The 19,930-nt window shown below is 46.5% G+C and overlaps 1 protein-coding gene across 4 annotated transcripts in view; it reads right to left on the bottom strand.

The window, feature by feature from the left end:
- LOC132578872 (phosphatidylinositol-binding clathrin assembly protein-like) overlaps nucleotides 1-8,980 on the bottom strand; it is a 75,824-nt gene extending 66,844 nt beyond the window's left edge. For all 4 annotated transcript variants that reach the window (XM_060248960.1, XM_060248961.1, XM_060248962.1 and 1 more), the window contains exon 1: nucleotides 8,745-8,980. In XM_060248960.1, the coding sequence (XP_060104943.1) occupies nucleotides 8,745-8,877 (133 nt within the window). In that variant the 5' untranslated portion in view covers nucleotides 8,878-8,980. The remainder of the gene's footprint in view (nucleotides 1-8,744) is intronic.
- Between the last annotated feature and the right edge of the window lie 10,950 nt (nucleotides 8,981-19,930).

The following is a 19,930-nucleotide window of genomic DNA, read 5'->3' as shown; positions in this document are numbered from 1 at the left end:
GCAACAATTCATTTTTCCAGATCCTCAGAGAGTTCATTGCCATGAGGTGCCATGTGGAACTTCCAGTGACCAGTAGGAGGGAGTGAAAGCGATAACCTGCTCCCCCTTCACACCTGATACCTTGTACCGCTAACAAGTCACATGACACCAGGGAGGGAAAAGGGGTGTACTCACTTTTGTTGCCAGCAGTTTAGACATTAATGACTATGTGTTGAGTAATTTTGAGGGGATAGCACATTTGCACTGTTATACAAGCTGCAGACTCACTACTTTACATTGTAGCCAAGTGTTATTTCTTCAGTGTTGACACATGAAAAGATATACGTAAATATTTACAAAATGTGAGGGGGTGTACTGACTTCTGTGACATACTGTATTTATTCTGAATCTACTACTAATTTATTATACTTGATGCCCTAGGTTCTGGTATTGTGGGAGAATGGGTAAGACTATCCACCTTTTCAACTATCCATGCATAATTCTGTATTGCAATCTCCCTTAGGGCGGTTTTTTTCTTAAACTAAAACTCTTAACTCTAGCCTTTCCTGGTAGGGTGGATACTCCAATTCCTTAATCTTTTTTTGGCTTCCCTTTCCTAACTGTACTATAATCTCCTCTTTGGGGTGGAGCAACCAGAACAGTACACAGTATTCAAAATGCAGCATGAATTTATATACAGCACTATGATGCCTGCAGTTTTGTTCTCAAAAGATAAAGGTTGGGAAAAGGCCAGCCTACACCCAATGTTCTACATTTAAGATACATGCTGAAAAAATAGCAGCAATTGACACTGAAAAGCTTCTCTGTGGATACACAGGGGAAAAGGTCATTCTTCAAAGCATTCAAGATTGACAACAGATTTAGTTCTCAACCTAGGAGGCCGTCGACCAACTGATTCTTTCTGTGTACAGACATATACAGAGTAATCCTTAACAATAGGAGTCCCCAACCCCCAGGCCGCGGACCAGTGAGGACCCAGCAACCAGGCCACGGAGTGAGGACCCAGCCGCAGGACCTGGGTGAATGAAAGAGGCAGTGTGTCCTCGCTCTGAGGCTGCCTCCCCTTGGAGCGAGGCAGAGCAGTCCCACCACTCCTTCCACCCACCCAGGATATGGGTGGGCAAAAGAGGCAGTGCGGCATTGCTCCAAAGCACCACCCCTTTAATCCGCCCAGGTCCTGGGTGGGCAGAAGGATCAGCGCAGCAGTGCCCTTCACCTACCCATAATTTAAAGACCTCCATGGGGGGGCAGGGATGGGGCGTGGGTGGGAGAGGCAGCCTGGAGCAGTAAAAACCCCAGCACCCCCACTGGTCCGTGGAAAAATTGTCTTCCACAAAACCGGTCCCTGGTGCCAAAAAGGTTGGGGACCACTGGTTAACAAGACTAACACCCAAAAAACCTTTGCTGTATCCAGGTACCATTTATTACAAACAGTAGGCACAGATTTCATGATGAGCTTCTAGGAAGCTTCAACCAAAGCACTTCGCGAATTGTGAAATACTTCTCATAGCTGGGTTTTCTGATCAAGCCCTCTCTTCCGCATTCAAATCAGAATAGCCTTTGCTAGTCCAAGACTTTTCTTTTTACCACAAGGATACGTAATTAGCATACTCCTGCTTCAGATGATTCAAGAAGTGAAAAAGATGATATATCTTAGTCCCTGCTCTGGGCTAGAAGCAAACACAGGGGAAATCTTTGTATAGATATAGAACTTTTATCCACAAGGCATGTATCAGCTGTAAGGCTTTTTTTTTTTAAACCGTGTTAGCACCATACCAAAAAGTCTGAAAACAACTATACAGGTTCTAAAGGGGGAAAGCACAGAACTGTTCAGTAACCTCTTTGCAAAAGATTTCCAATTGATATCAATCAACTTCAGACACGAGCATCGGCAGTCCTTACACAGTCGTCCTCAAATAAATGGAGTTTATTTAATGCTTCTCCATATTTTACTGTTCCATTAGATTTATAGCACCATTGTGTTTTAATGTTTAATGCTTAATGCTTGAATGTTTACAACTTGTTGTGCTTTTAAACAACATTTCGGCTTGTTAGCCGCCCTGAGCTCGCTTGCGGGGAGGGCAGGATATAAATATGTGGAAATAAATATGAGGAAATAAATAAACAAAGAAAACAGAGAACATTAAATGCATTGTATTTTCTTCTACCCTGAAACCCTTGCACAATATGTAAGAAATTATTACTAACGCCTAACAGCTCCTACTGAGCTTCACTATAGTTGTAGGGGGTATCCATATTAATCTGTTGCAGAATAACGATCTAACGTATTTACTGTAGCACAAGTTTTTGTGATTGAAAGCTAATATCATTATATTATGAAGTGTTAACTGAAGTTTATATATATATATAAATATACACACACACATACACACACACAAATGGGTACAAAGAGAGGGGGGGTTATAAAAAAAGGCCAGAAGATCAAATTATCAAAAGATAGGCATATAAAGAACACATATGAACACCCAACTGAAAGAGTATAAACATTTCTATCAGAATGGGTGCAAATCGCTGCCAACTAGCAAAAACTGGCAAAGGAAACTGAATTGTGCACAGTATATAAACCTAACTAAGAATGAACCTATTACCAGTCTCCATGGACCCAAAGTGTGATAGTTTCATGCTGGAGTACCTTTGAGACTTCTTCCCTGAAACATAACAAGTCTGTTACAAATTGCCCCGGGACACAAAGATGCCCACTTGTAACTGTAGAAAGGAATCCGGTTTGCTTCTTGCAGTGTCATGAGATTACGTCACAGACCAAATGTTAGCAAGTGAGCATATAGTAGACTAATTTGGTTTTGATAACTGATACTTCCAAAACTACTGAGTAATCCTGTAGTGCCATTGCTTTCCTGTTTCCTGGTACATTTTAGCTTCCTGATCTTAAGCTCACATCTGAACTTTAGTCTATCACAGGTAGCAGCAGAAGCCAGGACTGGGAGCAGGGAGAATAGCTTCTGATCACATCACAGACGGAAAATATTTCGAGGCTATGATCACTGAAAATGAGACACAGAGCTCCCCAAAACTCAAGAAACAATATACTTGTTAGCCCATCAGGTGTCACCAAGATCTCTAATGCTCTAGCTGTCAGACTAAACACAGATATTCTTCTGGAAACAAGCCATTTTGATGTTCCAGTCAATGTTCATGCCTTTTCATGCTTCAAGCTATCCTGAACACCATTCTTCAAAAGCAAGCAGACCAGCTAACTTTTGATCTAAATGAGAATAAATGAGCACTTTCAAGAGCTCCAGAGAGGTGGGTCGTCCACATAACACAAAGCAGTACACAAAGGATTCAAAGAGCAACCTCACACCAACACTGGTTAGACCACTGACAACCGTAGCAGTTGCACGGTTCTTCAAGCTTCATAACCTGCTCATCTTTAAAAGACCTAGCTTTTGAACCTTTGTCTTCAAACCTAATGTAAAAAGTGTAGTGTGGTGGTCAGACTACTGTATTAGAATCCGGGAAGCTTAGGTCTAAGGCGTCAGTTCGCCATGAAACTTTCTCAATGACCTTGGGCCACTCTCCTAAACTCACACACAGGGTGATGATAAAAGGGGGAAGGAAGAACCATGAGTTCCTTGGAGAAGAGGCAAAACGCATACGGACTAGGTTATGGGATGGAACTACAAACTACAGGCAGGTAGCCAGAAATTACTGAAGTTGGGGGGGGGGGGTTACATTGTGGGGAGCATCTTAAGTCAACACAAAATCCTGAAAATCCTAAATAACACATTTGGTTAAATAGGTTATTAAAATTAGCATGTTAATAAAATGAAATGTTGGTAAAATTAATGACTGCTCAAGTGCTTGATATTCAACACAGTGCCCTTACATTCAGCGGCCAGAACATTGGAAGCTGGTATTAGCGCTCAATGAGCAGCTGGCTTGAATACCGCCAAGCCTGCTTTCATGTTTTCATCTGTTTGTTTTTAAATGAAAGCTGAAAACACAGGGAAGAGTGCTAGAATATACCAGAGGAGGCCAGGCTTCTGAAGTTCTCTGACTACAGCCATCAATTGACTTTTATCTGTTTACAGAAACAGGTTCCAGGAATGCATAAGTGAAGACGTTTCAGAGGGTAGCCACATTAGCATACAGCAGAACAGCTATGTTTGAGCCCAGGAGCACCTTCGTGACCAACAAGTTTTGGGGAAGTATAAGCTTTCAAGAGTCAAAGCAGATAAAGCAAAGGAGGCAATCCACACAGAATTATTTCACCACATAATAAAAAAAAAATCCATATAAATGGCACAAGGCTGCTTCATTCCGGTTGTAGGAAGGAGTATCCCCAGAAAGTCACAGGGGCGAGATCCTAGTTGAGAGGAGTCTGCCTTGACAGTAATAGAAGTATACTGGGAGAGAGCAGAAGGTCCAAGAAATGTTTTACAATACACACAAGGGCAACTCCATTTCACATTAGCATGGTTCCTCTATGGCAAGAGGCAACCAGCAGTCTCCAGAGGAGTCGGCCTATTGCAATGCATCTTGTCTAATGAAATAAAAAAGAAGATGTACTAATGAAACAGCAGTAGTTGCATTCAAGACACCCTGAAGCGCTACAGAAATGCTAAGTGCTTCACATACATTAGCATCATAAACCCTGCAACAATCCTAAAGTCAGGCTGGTATTAGCCTCGTATTACTGAGCGGCTTGCCAAAAGCCACCTTGGGCACTTATAGCTAAGGAGAAATTTTAACTGGAAGATTCCTGGCTCGTGTTCTATACCAGGTTTGGCATGAAAACTTTCTTCTTCCAAGATAGCAGTTTTTACCCATATGTATGAAACAAGGCTGAGTGTCAGAGATTATTTTAGCTGCTAAACCAGAAGCAACAGGACCCACAGTATCTTATCTGGTCAACGTGTTAACAGAAAGGCTTCAGACCTCAGAGGCATCAGGTCAAGAATGCTCTTTATTTGGAGGCAAATTCCATTAGGATGAGAGTCATTTGACTGAGTGCTCAGTCGCTGACCTTTTAAGACCAGACACACTTTTTAAATTCAGTCATTTGGGAAGAGACAGTGTAATTTTTTTGCCGTGAAAAAGTGGGAGGAAAAGGTTGTTGATGTTTTACTCATTGGTTTAGCAGCAAAAGAAGAACCACCATGAGACTCCTTTACATACTGTGTTTTTAGTAATGAATAAGGCAGCTCCCAGGGCTAAACACAGCAGGGACAAATCCCATTCCATGGACAGCTCTTACATGACAGGGGGTGGGGGTGGAATTAAGCTCCCTTGCATCTTTCCTTTATTCCCCTCCAGAATATTGGGCTTCAGTTTCACCTACATGCAGATCATACCTTGATGTTGTTTTTTTTAATTGCCAGATACAAAGAAAAGTCACGGCTCCAGTGTTGCCTCAGTTTTGCAGCAGAGGTTTCAGCAGGTGCATCTGCCCACCATGACAACCTCCACTCCCTGAAACACCATCTTCTGCAACAAAACTACAGGAGCCCTGCCTCTGGCTATCCTGGAGGGAACAGGCAAAAGGTGGGAATATGAGCAAAGAATATAAATTGGGTCCCATGTCTCAGAACAGGATTAAAGATGGGTAGCAAGTCAGGTAAGACTGGCAGCTGTCAGTCTCCCCCCCGCAAAAAAAACACACACACATACATACAATTTCTGACAACTGTTGCAATGCCATCAGAATCCCACTCCTGCTGGAAACATTTCTTATACAGGGAAGAAGCAAAGCCACAATGAGCTATCTACTAATATAAAAAAATGAAAGAAAGCAGCAAAGATGACAAGCCTGCATCCGCTCCAGGGACACCATGGAGAAGGGCTGATGTGCCCATAGGTGTGATTGACCTGCAATAGCAGAACAGAAGGTCTCCCCACTTCCTTCGTTGCAAGCATCTGTTTCAGCCGGGACCGAATCTATCCTTACCTGGTTTGCTGGTAAATGCTTAACCTCAAACTGAAATGACCCTGCCAGCTAGCCAATGTGCACGTTTTCAGCCCCCAAATAAAAACTATCCAGCCTGCCGGTGCACCAATGACTCAATCTCGGCTAGCTTGCCAAGAAACAATGAACCCCAGTTACCCCGGGTGTTTCAACACCCACCCCCCACACACGCACAAGTCCATCCTTGCCTTTTAACCCCTGAGAATCCACACAGCCTAGTCTGTCAGTTGCATTTTTAACCCCTAACCCATGATCCCTCTAAACTGGGGAGTCTTGTGAGCAAAAATTCTACTTTGTGAGCTACTGGTATTATATTTGAGAGCTCTGCATAAAGTAGTGTGCTCTCTGGGGGTCATTCTTTCTGAGCAAAGACACAAATGTGTAAGCTGGAGGCTAAAAATCTGTGAGCTAGCTCACGCTAACTCAGCTTAGAGGGAACACTGCCCCTAACCGTCTTACCATTGTACTATCCCCCCATTAAACTACCCAGCTTGCTAGCATGCACGCCTGCCTCTCTGTCCCCAAATCTGAAACTACCCTACCTCTTACCCCCAACTTTAAAAAAGCAACACTCCCCCAGTCTCCCAGCTGTACCTGCCAGGTTTAGCTAGGAATGCCTAGGGCCCCCACCCCGTGAAATAACCCAGGATCGCTATTCCTCCTCCCCGCTATGAGAGCCTATGGCTTAACCCTTTTCCTCCCCACCCAAATCAGGTAGGTCAGGAGCGGGGAAACCCACCCCCTTAAACTGTTCCCTCTAAGCTGAGTGAGCATGAGCTAGCTCACAGAATTTTAGCCTCCAGTTCACAGGTTTTTGTCTTAGCTCAAGAAGGATGAGCCCAGAGCACACTAATTGATGCAGGAGCTCACCACTTGAATGCCAGAAGCTCACAAGACTCTACAGCTTAGAGGGAACACCGGCCCCTAGCACAGTTCCCTCTAAGCTGAGTGAGCGTGAGCAAGCTCACAGATTTTTAGCCTCCAGCTCACAGGTTTTTGGTTAGCTCAGGAAGGATGAGCCCAGAGCACACTAATTGATGCAGGAGCTCACCACTTGAATGCCAGGAGCTCACAAAGTAGAATTTTTGCTCACAAGACTCTGCAGCTTAGAGGGAACACCGGCCCCTAGCACAGTTCCCTCTAAACTGAGTGAGCGTGAGCAAGCTCACAGATTTTTAGCTTCCAGCTCACAGGTTTTTTGTTAGCTCAGGAAGGATGAGCCCAGAGCACACTAATTGATGCAGGAGCTCACCCCTTGAATGTCAGAAGCTCACAAGGTGGAATTTTTGCTCACAGGACTCTGCAGCTTAGAGGGAACATTGGCCCCTAGCACAGTTCCCTCTAAGCTGAGTGAGCGTGAGCTAGCTCACAGATTTTCAGCCTCCAGCTAACAGGTTTTTGTCTTAGCTCAGGAAGGATGAGCCCAGAGCACACTAACTGATGCAGGAGCTCACCCTTTGAATGCCAGGAGCTCGCAAAGTAGAATTTTTGCTCACAAGACTCTGCAGCTTAGAGGGAACATTGGCCCCTAGCACAGTTCCCTCTAAGCTGAGTGAGCTGACAGATTTTTAGCCTCCAGCTCACAGGTTTTTGTCTTAGCTCAGGAAGGATGAGCCCAGAGCACACTAATTGATGCAGGAGCTCACCACTTGAACCCCAGGAGCTCACAAAGTGGAATTTTTGCTCACAAGACTGCAGCTTAGAGGGAACATTGGCCCCTAGCACAGTTCCCTCTAAGCTGAGTGAGCGTGAGCAAGCTCACAGATTTTTAGCCTCCAGCTCACAGGTTTTTTGTTAGCTCAGGAAGGATGAGCCCAGAGCGCACACTAACTGATGCAGGAGCTCCCCCCTTGAATGCCAGGAGCTCGCAAAGTGGAATTTTTGCTCACAAGACTCGGCAGTTTAGAGGGAACATTGGCCCCTAGCACAGTTCCCTCTAAGCTAAGCTCATAGATTTTTAGCCTCCAGCTCACAGGCTTTTTGTCTTAGCTCAGGAAGAATGAGCCCAGAGCACACTAGCTGATGCAGCAGCTCATAACGTTAATGCCAGGAGCTCGCAAAGTGGAATTTTTGCTCACAAGACTCTGCAGCTTAGAGGGAACATTGGCCCCTAGCGCAGTTCCCTCTAAGCTGAGTGAGCGTGAGCGACCTCACAGATTTTCAGCCTCCAGCTCACAGGCTTTTGTCTTAGCTCAGGAAGGATGAGCCCAGAGAGCACACTAACTGATGCAGGAGCCCACCCCTTGAATGCCAGGAGCTCACAAAGTAGAATTTTTGCTCACAAGACTCTGCAGTTTAGAGGGAACATTGGCCCCTAGGACAGTTCCCTCTAAGCTGAGTGAGCGTGAGCAAGCTCACAGATTTTTAGCCTCCAGCTCACAGGTTTTTGTCTTAGCTCAGGAAGGATGAGCCCAGAGAGCACACTAACTGATGCAGGAGCTCACCCTTTGAATGCCAGGAGCTCACAAAGTAGAATTTTTGCTCACAAGACTCTGCAGCTTAGAGGGAACATTGGCCCCTAGCACAGTTCCCTCTAAGCTGAGTGAGCGTGAGCTAGCTCACAGATTTTTAGCCTCCAGCTCACAGGCTTTTGTCTTAGCTCAGGAAGGATGAGCCCAGAGAGCACACTAACTGATGCAGGAGCTCCCCCCTTGAACGCCAGGAGCTCGCAGAGTGGAATTTTTGCTCACAAGGCTCTGCAGCCTGGAGGGCACATTGCCCCTGAGCCACCCCCGGCCAGGCTAAAAACGCCCCCCCCCCCGGTGCTGTCCAGCCTCGCCCGTCGGGGGCTACTCACAGTCGAGGTGCTTCTTCTTGGGGCCCATGACTTCGTGGGTCGTGGCCTTGCAGACGGCTTTGGCGATGGCCGAGCCGGTGACACTGTGCTGCGCCGCCGTGATGCGGTCGGTGATGGACTGGCCCGACATCATGGTGGCGTCGCCCTTTTGGCCCCGAGCGAGGGAGAGACGAGAGGAGGAGGAATTCCCCGACGCCCGAAGGAGCACAACCCGCCTCAGCAGCAGCAGCAGGAGGAGGAGGAGCGCCGGTCGCCGCCCCACCGAGGCCCGGCCCAGTCGGCCCGGCCCCTGCCCCGCGGGGACAGCCGACGCGGGGTTCAGGCGAGGCCAAGCGGAGGGGACGCCCCCCGGAGGGCGGGCGCGACACCCGCCGCCTCCCTCGGCTGCCTGCCGGCCGGCTTCCCGGCCTCCTTCCTGCCCTCCCCCGGCGTCGCTTTCTGCGGGGGCCGCCCGCCTGCCTGCCTTCTCCTCTCCTCTCCTCTCCGCCCTCCTCACGTTCCCACTCCGAGACAAAATGGCGGCGGAGCGGCGGCGTCAGGTGACCCGGCGGCCACCATGGCGCTCCGCTCGCCCGCCCGCCCGCCCCGCCGTTAGTCAGTCAGTCAGTCAGTCAGGAATCAGGCTGTCCGTCCCTCCCGCGCCAGTCACTCCCCCTCAGCCGCGCCGGCCTGCGGTGCCGCCTGCTTGGCAGCCGACAGACTCCCTTTCCCCTCAGGGCGGAGGAGGCCTCAGGGTGGCTGGCCGGCCGGCCGGGGAGGGGAAGAGGAACAAAACGCCTCAGTCTCAGTGTAGGCCGCTTAGCCCCAGATCCCAGTTAGGGTTGCCAATCCCCAGGTGGGGGCAGGGGATCCCCCGGTTTGGAGGCCCTCCCCCTGCTTCAGGGTCGTCAGAAAGCGGGGGAGGGGAATGTCTGCTGGGAACTCTGTTATTCCCTGGGGAGATTTATTCCCATAGAAAATCTTGGAGAATTGATCCGCGGGTATCTGGGGCTCTGGGGGGGCTGTTTTGGGGGGTAGAGGCACCAAGTTTTCAGTATAGCGTCTAGTGCCTCTCCCCAAAATACCCTCCAAGTTTCGAAAAGATTGGACCAGGGGGTCCAATTCTATGAGCCCCAAAAGAAGGTGCCCCTATCCTTCATGATTTCCTATGGAAGGAAGGAATTGAAAAAGTGTGCCGTCCCTTTAAATGTGATGGCCAGAACTCCCTTTGGAGTTCAATTATGCTTGTCACAGCCTTGATCTTGGCTCCACCTCTAATGTCTCCTGGCTCCACCCCCAAAGTCCCCAGATATTTCTTGAATTGGACTTGGCAACTCTAATCCCAGTTCACTCATACAAGAGAAGGAGGATGGCCCCGCTCGAGGCCTGTTAATTGGAATGTGACAATAGAAATCATACGCTGAACGTTAGTCAACAGTGTGAGGCGGTGGCTAAAAAGGCAATGTTCAGAGAGATGTTCTCTCTGAAAGAGATGTTCAGAGGTGGTTGGCCATTGCCAGCCTCTGCATAGCAGCCTTGGTATTCCTTGGGGGTCTCCCATCTAAATACCAACCATGGCTGACCCTCCTTAGTTTCTGAGATAGCTAGCCTAGGACAGGTGATGGAAAGGGGAGGGATGGTGGCTCAGTGGTAGAGCATCTGCTTGGTAAGCAGAAGGTCCCAGATTCAATCCCCCGCATCTCCACTAAAAAAGGGTCCAGGCAAGCAGGCATGAAAAACCTCCGCTTGAGACCCTGGAGAGCCATTGCCAGTCTAAGTAGACAATACTGACTTTGATGGACCCGGTTGGGGGGGGGGGTCTGATTCAGTATAAGGCAGCTTCATATGTTCACATATGATGGCCTTTGGGGCTTATCCACATCCACTTTATGCTATGTATCCTGCAGAATGCAACACTTTGACAACCAATTGCTAGTCCATGACCTCGGAAGGAAAGCGGTCTCTTTCAGAGATTAGGTCCTCAGCCTCCTGAGTCTTCTTGTCCGGCCCTCACAGTGATAGTAGAAATGCAATTTTGGGCTGCATCAACAGAAGTCGTGTCCAGATCACATGATGTGATGGTATTGCTTTACTCTGCTCTGGTAAGACCTCACCTGGAGTATTGTGTTCAGTTTTGAGCACCACATTTTAGGAAGGATATAGACAAGCTGGAACGGGACCAGAGGAGGCTGACGAAGATGTTGAGGGGTCTGGAGATCAAGTCCTATGAGGAAAGGCTGAAGGAGCTGGGCATGTTTAGCCTGGAGAGGAGGCGGCTGAGAGGTGATAGGATCGCCATCTTCAAGTACTTGAAGGGCTGTCATATAGAGGATGGTGTGGAATTGTTTTCTGTGGCCCCGGGAGGTAGGACCAGAACCAATGGGTTGGAATTAAATCAAAAGAGTTTCCAGCTCAACATTAGGAAGAACTTCCTGACCATTAGAATGGCTCTCCTTCCTTGGAGGTTTTTCAACAGAGGCTAGATGGCCATCTGATAGCAATGAAGATCCTGTGAAATTAGGGGGAGGTGTTTGTGAGTTTCCTGCATTGTGCAGGGGGTTGGACTAGATGACCCTGGAGGTCCCTTCCAGCTCTATGATTCTATGAAATAAAGTGCACAATTGTATCATCCTGAAGCCATCCCCTTCCCCCCCACCACCCCGGTCTGTGGAAAAATTGTCTTCCACAAAACCAGTCCCTGGTGCCAAAAAGGTTGGGGACCAGACCTCAGAAGTTTAAATGTTGCTGTTCATTTTTTTTTTTTGGGGGGGGGGGGATTCTGTGCAGGGGTCATTTTGTATAAAAAGAGGTGCCAGAGCTCATTAGCACAACTCATTTGCATATGCCACACCTCCCTGACATCATCGGAAGGTGTACTAAATTATATCAGCTCAGTATCTACCTTAAAATGTTTCTTGATTTATTGTCATAATAAAACCTTACTCCCATCATACTTTTAAAATGACTTTCTCCTAGGTGGCTACAGTGGCAGGATGAAGATTTCCGTCTGTCTGCTTTCTATGTTTTGATTCTTTTCCTATTTTTTTAAATGGGAAAAACTATTAGAATGTTTGTCAAATCTTAGAGTTCAGCGAAACTCTGATGGGTTTGAACAATGGAGCCCAGAAGCAATTATTTGGAGAGTGAGGGAGTAAGAAAGAATGAGCACAATAAAATGCAGAGGTTCTGGAGCTCTGCTCCTGTGAGCTCCTGCCCAAAACGAGGCCTGATTCTGTTCCACCTAAAAATGTAGCATAGGAGGGGGGAAAGCGCCTCACCCTTGTTGTTTTAATATAGTTTTTAACAAAGGTTCATACCCCTCCCCGCCCCCGATTTATCATAAGGGTCTTCAGTATAGATTCAGGTGGGCAGCCCTGTTGGACTGAAGCGACAGAACGAAGTTTGAGTCCAGTGGCTCCTTTAAGACCCACAAAGTTTAATTCCAGTATAAGCTTTCTTGATTAATTAAGTTTAATTAAACTTTGTGGGTCTTAAAGGTGCCACACTGGACTCATGCTTTGTTCTTCAGTATAGTTTGACAGTGGATCAAACTCAAAGCCCTATATGGCCGAGGACCGACCTACCTGAGGGACCGTCTCTCCCCGTACGAACCCCAGAGAGCACTGAGGTCAGTAGGGAAAAACAGATTGACTATCCCCGGGCCTAAAGAAGTTAAACTTCAGAAGACCCGCGCACGGGCCTTTTCTACCGCGGCCCCATACCTTTGGAATCAGCTCCCAGAGGAGGTGCGGGCCCTGCAGAACCTTGATCAGTTCTGCAGGGCCTGCAAGACCGCCCTCTTCAAACTGGCGTTTATGAACGACTGAACTATAAGTGTACAATAAAGGAAACGCCAAAATGATCCGGTTTAGGGATCTGCCACCATTATATCAATTGACAGGCATAGCGTCAAACAATAAGGTTACTGTCAGATTTAGCATTGTTAGACTTAGTAATGTTTTTAATTAAGTATTGATTGGTTTTAATGTTAATTTAATGTTTTTAGTACTGTATTGTTTATTTTCGGATGCTGTTAGCCGCCCTGAGCCTGCTTTGGCGGGGGAGGGCGGGATACAAATAAAATTTTACTTACTTACTTACTTACTTACTTACTTACTTACTTACTTACTTACTAGGAGAGCACTGGAGAATATGGTGAAACTGGAACAGGGCAACCTTTTCCACTTTGTTGAGGCACACAGCATAGGCAGGTGGGTAGGTGGACATTGATAGCATCCCCCAATAATCAGGGCTTTTTTGTAGCAGGAACTCCTTTGCATATTAGGCCACACACCCCTAATGTAGCCAATCCTCCAAGAGCTTACAGTAGGCCCTGTATTAAGAGGCCTGTAAGCTCTTGGAGGATTGGCTACATTAGAGGGGTGTGGCCTATATATGCAAATGAGTTCCTGCTACAAAAAAAGCCTGGGTACAATATATATCTTTAAAAGGTAGAGTCCCCTGTGCAAGCACCAGTTGTTTCTGACTCTGGGGTGACGTCACATCACGACAGTACATATATATTAAGCTGCCTTATACGGAATCAGACCCTTGGTCCATCAAAGTAAGTATTGTCTTCTCAGACTGGCAGCGGCTCTCCAGGGTCTCAAGCTGAGGTTTTTTACACCTATTTGCCTGGACCCTTTTTTGGAGATGCCAGGGACTGAACCTGGGACCTTCTGCTTCCCAAGCAGATGCTCTACCACTGAGCCACCGTCCCTCCCCTTAATTTTCACAGCAGACTTTTTTACGGGATGGTTTGCCATTGCCTTCCCCAGTCATCTACACTTTCCCCCCAGCAACAATATATATCTATAATAGAAATAAACCAAAATATGTATCTCTCATTTCCCCAAGATGCCAGTTTCTCCAGTTGCCTGCCTTTAAGGCCAATCCATACTATACAAAGTTTAGGTTTCACCCTGTCCTGTTGACAAATGTGCTTTATTTATTTATTGTAATCTCAGTGTTGGAAAGGACCACCAAGGTCATCTATTCTATCACAACCCCCTAGCAATGCAGGAACTACAGCTATGATACTTAGAGAGTTCCATGCTCAGAAGATCATTTCCAGCTTGGATTAGTATTGTTGTGTGCCTAGAAATTAAGTTCTGAGCATGAAATTGCCAGAGCATATCTGTTGACAGGCATGTGTACTTTGTAATGTGTGGATTGACCTTTTACCTCACGGAATGATTGCTGCAAACTCTTTCCCTGGCTCCATAGCGTGGGTGAAGGAAATAGCATTCATGAAAGAAAAAGAGGGCAAGTTTGAGGTTGTAGCCAGACAAAGAGCTGTACTGCCCTAAACCAGAGCCAGAAGAGAGAAGTACCCCATAAGAACATACACATACCTGAAAGAATGATACAATTCCTAGCTTTTCAAGCATTTTGTAAATATCAAATCAACACCTTTGAAATAAACTCTCAAAGAATCCACTATCACTCCTTTAAGAAATCTCCCTGTCTCCTTCCCTCACAAATTGGGAGTTCTGTAGAAATCTCTCTGCAACAGCGTCCACAATTGTAATGTGTTGACAATTCTTGGATGTCCTCCCCCCTCCCCTCCGCCCTTTCATGCAAAGTATCAATTGTTGCAAAATAGCTGCAATTAAGACTTATTGACAGTTTTTCTATCCCACTCTTCAGGCATCTTTCGCTACAAAGCAGTTTACAACAGCTATCAAAAAAAATCAAATATCAGGGAGAAATAGGTGTGGGTGTGTATGACAATTTTTGATGGCATAGTTAGTGGGAAATTTCTCAGATACTCCTGGGGTATTTCTACATTATATTTCCTAGAAGAGAGAAATCTCTAGGAGTCATAATTTAATGCCTTTGATGGATATCAGCCATTCCGCACACAGATCCGTCAAGAATAATTTCCAGGATACTTGGTCAACCCCAAAGATGTCCAAACGCAATTTATTTCAGAATGCCAATTGTATGCTCATTTTCTGTTCACCCTCTGCCTATATGCATGGACTGTGTATCTGAGGAAATGTGCATGCACGCAAAAGCTCATACCTTGAATAAAACTTTGTTGGTCTTAAAGGGGGCCATTGGACTCAAACTTTGTTCTACTGCTTTGGACCAACACAGCTACCCACCTGGATCTAGTTCCTTTAATAGTTAGAGTGAATTCAATTCAAACATACACATCACGGACCAATTACTTCAAGCGCAACTTTAAAAGATCTAAGCTTAGTTTGGTGTAGCGGTTAAGCGTGTGGACTCTAAGCCGTTTGATTCCCCACTTCTCCACTTGCAGCTGCTGGAATGGCCTTGGGTCAGCCACAGCTCTTGTAGAGGTTGTCCTTGAAAGGGCAGCTTGTGGAAGAGCCCACTCAGTCCCACCCACCTCACAGGGTGTTTGTTGTGGGGGAGGAAGATAAAGGAGATTGTGAGCTGCTCTGAGATTCGGAGTGGAGGGCGGGATATAAATCTTCTTCTTCTTCCCCCTCATTGAAACCAAAGCCATGAAATTTTAGAGGAACCAGACTAATATTTTGCCATGGTAGCTGCCAGCTACCATTACCTGGCTATTTTTAGCCTCAGCCTCAACATTCTTGATTTTTGCTCAGAACTGTGGTGTGAGGAGCAGGAGTCCAGTCTAGACATGCTCAGAGGCAAGGGAGCTTCTGCATATGCTTCCCTTAGCTGTTGTCCCAGATACTGGTGTGTACATAGGAAACCTGTCCAGGTTCTCACCCTCAAACACACATCATTTTTTTACTTGTATTCATATCACAAAAGTGCATAACAATTTAGTGAACTTTTGTGTTTACCCTTCTGCTCTTTCCTAATTTACCACAGGGACAGAATCAATATCTGTAGTCAGCGGTGGAATTCTAGCAGGAGCTCCTTTGCATATTAGGCCACACACCCCTGATATAGCCAATCCTCCAAGAGCTTACAAGGCTATTTTTTGTAAGCTCTTGGAGGATTGGCTACATCAGGGGTGTGTGGCCTAATATGCAAAGGAGCTCCTGCTAGAATTCCACCCCTATCTGTAGTTAACTCTCACCCCCTTCTTTGGGTACTTGTAGTGTAAGAAAACGTGGACCATGGTCTGTGATAGATACAACCAATCAACACCTATTTGAATATCTGAAGTTGCTTGGGAAACAAGACTGGGCATCTGGGAGAAGTTGGAGTTCAGAGGTAGAACATCTGCTTTGCATACACAAAGTCCAAAGTTCAATCCCTGGCATCTCCAGTTGAAACGACCAGGCAGTAAGAGATATGAAAGACTTCTGTCTGGGACCCTGAGCGGCCACTGCTAGTCTGATGGACCTTGATGGACCAATGGTCTGATTCAGTATAAGGCAGCTTCATGTATTCATCTGTGTTCGTCTGTCAAGCCACTTCTACAAAATTGTCTACCTAATTGGCAGCAGCTCTCAGGAAGATGAGGAGGGACGGTGGCTCAGCGGTAGAGCATCTGCTTGGTAAGCAGAAGGTCCCAGGTTCAATCTCCCAGCATCTCCAACTAAAAAGGGTCCAGGCAAATAGGTGCGAAAAACCTCCGCTCGAGACCCTGGAGAGCCACTGCTGGTCTGAGAATACAAACTTTGATGGACCTTTGAGGTCTGATTCAGTAGAAGGCTGCTTCATGTGTTTAAGATGTTAGATAGCCAGTGCCTGCTATTCAAGATCCAAATAGAGGATGCCAGGAACCGAACCTTATGCCTATGTTAGCAAAGGCAGGAATAGACAGTGTGTAATTCAGACGCATATATAAATCTTTTCTAACAGTCCTCTGAATTTTATTTATTTATTTATTTTGATTTGATTTGATTTGTATCCCGCCCTCCCCGCTGAAGCATGCTCATCCTTTACTAAATTAGCCATCCTTTACTAAATTATCTGTCTGCAGGGCTTTCTTTGTAGAAAAAGCCCAATTTGCATATTAGGCCACACACCCCGGCATCACCATTGTTTGACAAAGGGTTTTTTTGTGTGAATAAAGCCCCGCAGGAACTCATTTGCATATTAGGCCACATCCCCTGACATAACCATTGTTTCACAGAGGGCTTTTTGGGTAGAGAAAGCCCAACAGGAACTCATTTGCATATTAGGCCACCCCTGACATCACCATTGTTTGACAAAGGGCTTTTTTAAAGGAGAAAGCCCAACAGGAACTCATCTGCATTTTAGGCCACACCCCCTGTCATCACCATTGTTTCACACAGGGTTTTTTGGTAGAGAAAGCCCAACAGGAACTTATCTGCCTGTTAGACCACACCCCTGACATCACCATTGTTTCACACAGGGTTTTTTTGTAGAGAAAGCCCAGCAGGAACTCATTTGCATGTTAGGCTACACCCCCCTGGCATGGTAAAGCTGCAGTACTGTGGTCTGAACTCTCTGCTCACGACCTGAGTTCGATTCCGGTGGAAGCTGGATTCCGGTAACTGGCTCAAGGTTGACTCAGCCTTCCATCCTTCTGAGGTCAGTAAAATGAGTACCCAGCTTGCTGGGGGGGAAGTGTAGATAACTGGGGAAGGCAATGGCAAACCACCCCGTAAAAAAGTCTGCCGTGAAAACGTTGTGATGCGACGTCACCCCGGAGTCGGAAACAACTGAGGCTTGCACAGGGGACCTTTCCTTTCCTTTTCCTGGCACCAAGCTAGCTGGAACTGAGTTTCTGTGCGTTCCTGCTGGGGGAAAAAAAGTCCTGTCTGAATGTCTAAGCAACATCTCACATACTGTAGTCATGAGCTCAGGATACAGGCTCCCTAAAATGAGACCGCATCTGTTCCCTACAAAATTTCTCCTGCCCTGACGTATAGCATCTCCATCTGTCTTTTTTCCACAAATAGGTTACTCAGCAGTATTAATAGTATTTCCACAAACATCTTTTCCTCACAGCATGGTTGCTGGCTGTCTACATGCACTCCTCTGAAGTTATCTATGGGTAAATTACTGATATTTTGAAAGTCTCAATGGGTAACTGTGCTTGCCAAAGTCATGGCAGATTTCTGCAATCATACTATTATGAGAGCCACAAACCCCTTGCAAAAAAAAAGAGTCCTATGGGAAGTCTGGCCTCAACAGGATGACTCGGTGAATTTTATTTATTTCCATGCCTTAGCCCAGAAGCTGGAAAGTACGCTGGATCTTTTATGTAAGACTGAGGGGCAAAACCCTACAGCCACCTGGGAACTGCTTAGGATGGCAACTAAGTTCCTATTTGGAGAACCAGTTTGGTGTAGTGGTTAAGTGAGCGGACTCTTATCTGGGAGAACCAGGTTTTTATACCCCACTCCTCCACTTGCAGCCGCTGGAATGGCCTTGGGTCAGCCATAGATCACTCACGGAGCTTGTCCTTGAAAGGGGGGCAGCTGCTCTGAGAACCAGTTTGGTGTAATGGTTAAGTGCGCAGACTCTTATCTGGGAGAACCAGGTTTGATTCCCCACTCCTCCACTTGCACCTATTGGCATGGCCTTGGGTCAGCCACAGCTCTGGCAGAGGTTGTCCTTGAAAGGGCAGCTGCTGTGAGAGCCTTCTCCAGCCCCACCCACCTCACAGGGTGTCTGTTGTGGGGGAGGAAGGGAAAGGAGATTGTGAGCCGCTCTGAGACTCTTCAGAGTGGAGGGCGGGATATAAATCCAATATCTTCATTTACCTCACAGGGTGTCCTTTGTGTGTGGGGGGGAAGGTAAAGGAGATTGTGAGCCGCTCTGAGACTCTTCGGAGTGGAGGGCGGGATATAAATCAGTATCTTCATCTACCTCACAGGGTGTCTGTTGTGGGGGAGGAAGGGAAAGGAGATTGTGAGCCGCTCTGAGACTCTGGAGTGGAGGGTGGGAGATTGTGAGCCGCTCTGAGACTCTGGAGTGGAGGGCGGGATATAAATCCAATATCTTCATTTACCTCACAGGGTGTCTGTCGTGGGGGAGGAAGGGAAAGGAGATTGTGAGCCGCTCTGAGACTCTTCGGAGTGGAGGGTGGGATATAAATCCAATATCTTCTTCTTCTATTCTAGCGTAACACAGAGATAGTATATCTGGCACTGGCGCGCTTGTGCCAGCATAGGAACCAGAAATGAGCAGCGCTACTGGCGTGTCAGGGAAGTAGCAAGATACAGCTCACAATACGAACCACAGCCGAGAACTATATGCACCCCAGCCAGGACACCCATATCTCATACGGCATGGTGCACAGCATAAGTTTATACTTCTCTGGGTTCAAAACACACAAGTTAGTGACCTGTGACACCAGAAGCAGAGGAAGATATCAAATGCCATATGATGTGACTTTTCCCGTGTGGTTAGTGGAATGTTCCACAGCATGTGAGGTGTAGGTTCCATTCCTGTCTCTTTCTTCTAGGTAAGCTCTCAAGAGCCCCAAATGTGGTGTCAAAATGGCCACCTAAGACTAGAAAACCACATTTTGCGCAATTCTGCTAAAGAATTTCATGAATGTCATTCACAGAAAGCTCCAGTTTCCACATTTCCTTTTCCTTCCTTGAGTTAAAACCTTGTAGTTTTCGTAATATGTAGTCTTCAAGTTGAGGACTAGATTAAAGGTTGGCTTTTGAGTCATTTTAACCACACTGGGATACATGTAAATGCAGCTATGCTGTTTTCGGAATGCATCTGAACTTGAGAATATCGCATACTTAGCCTCACTGAAATATACTCTGTCACCACATTGCTTTCAGCACCTTGAATATGAGAATTTGTGTCTCGTACATGAGAACAGGAGATGTGTGCAAATGCATTCGGAATGTGTTGGAAAGCGGGCACCTTAGCAGCTTCACTGGAAATATTGAATCTTTCATGCGATGAGAACACTGAAAAAGATGTCATCGTGTTCAAAAAGCCAACAAAACCTTGCACCGAAACGAGTCTCAAAGGACCAAACCATGCACAGTGCTGAGGATCTACAATGGATCACACCAGACATAACTGGGTTGCAAAAAGTAGCTATGGGGATATGGAACAGGGCTGTATCATGGTGGGAGAGGAAGTCAGTTCTTTCTCCCTTGACATTTCCCCATCAGAAAATGCTCATCTTTCTCTCCCAGCATGGTTTTAAGCTCTGGGAGGGAAATAGGACAAACAAAGTCCCTGGCTACCTTTCTAAAAGTATCCCAATAGGACTAACTGGAGGGTAGGCAGAATTAACCCTCCTTCAATACTATGGCCTTGGTCCATATCAGACCCTGAGCCCCATGGGAGCTTTTCATAGATCTAAG

Source organism: Heteronotia binoei, chromosome 11, assembly GCF_032191835.1.
Source record: "Heteronotia binoei isolate CCM8104 ecotype False Entrance Well chromosome 11, APGP_CSIRO_Hbin_v1, whole genome shotgun sequence".
NCBI lineage: Eukaryota > Metazoa > Chordata > Lepidosauria > Squamata > Gekkonidae > Heteronotia > Heteronotia binoei.
Note: the sequence above shows the minus strand (reverse complement) of the source record. Positions and strands in the feature narration are given on the sequence as shown.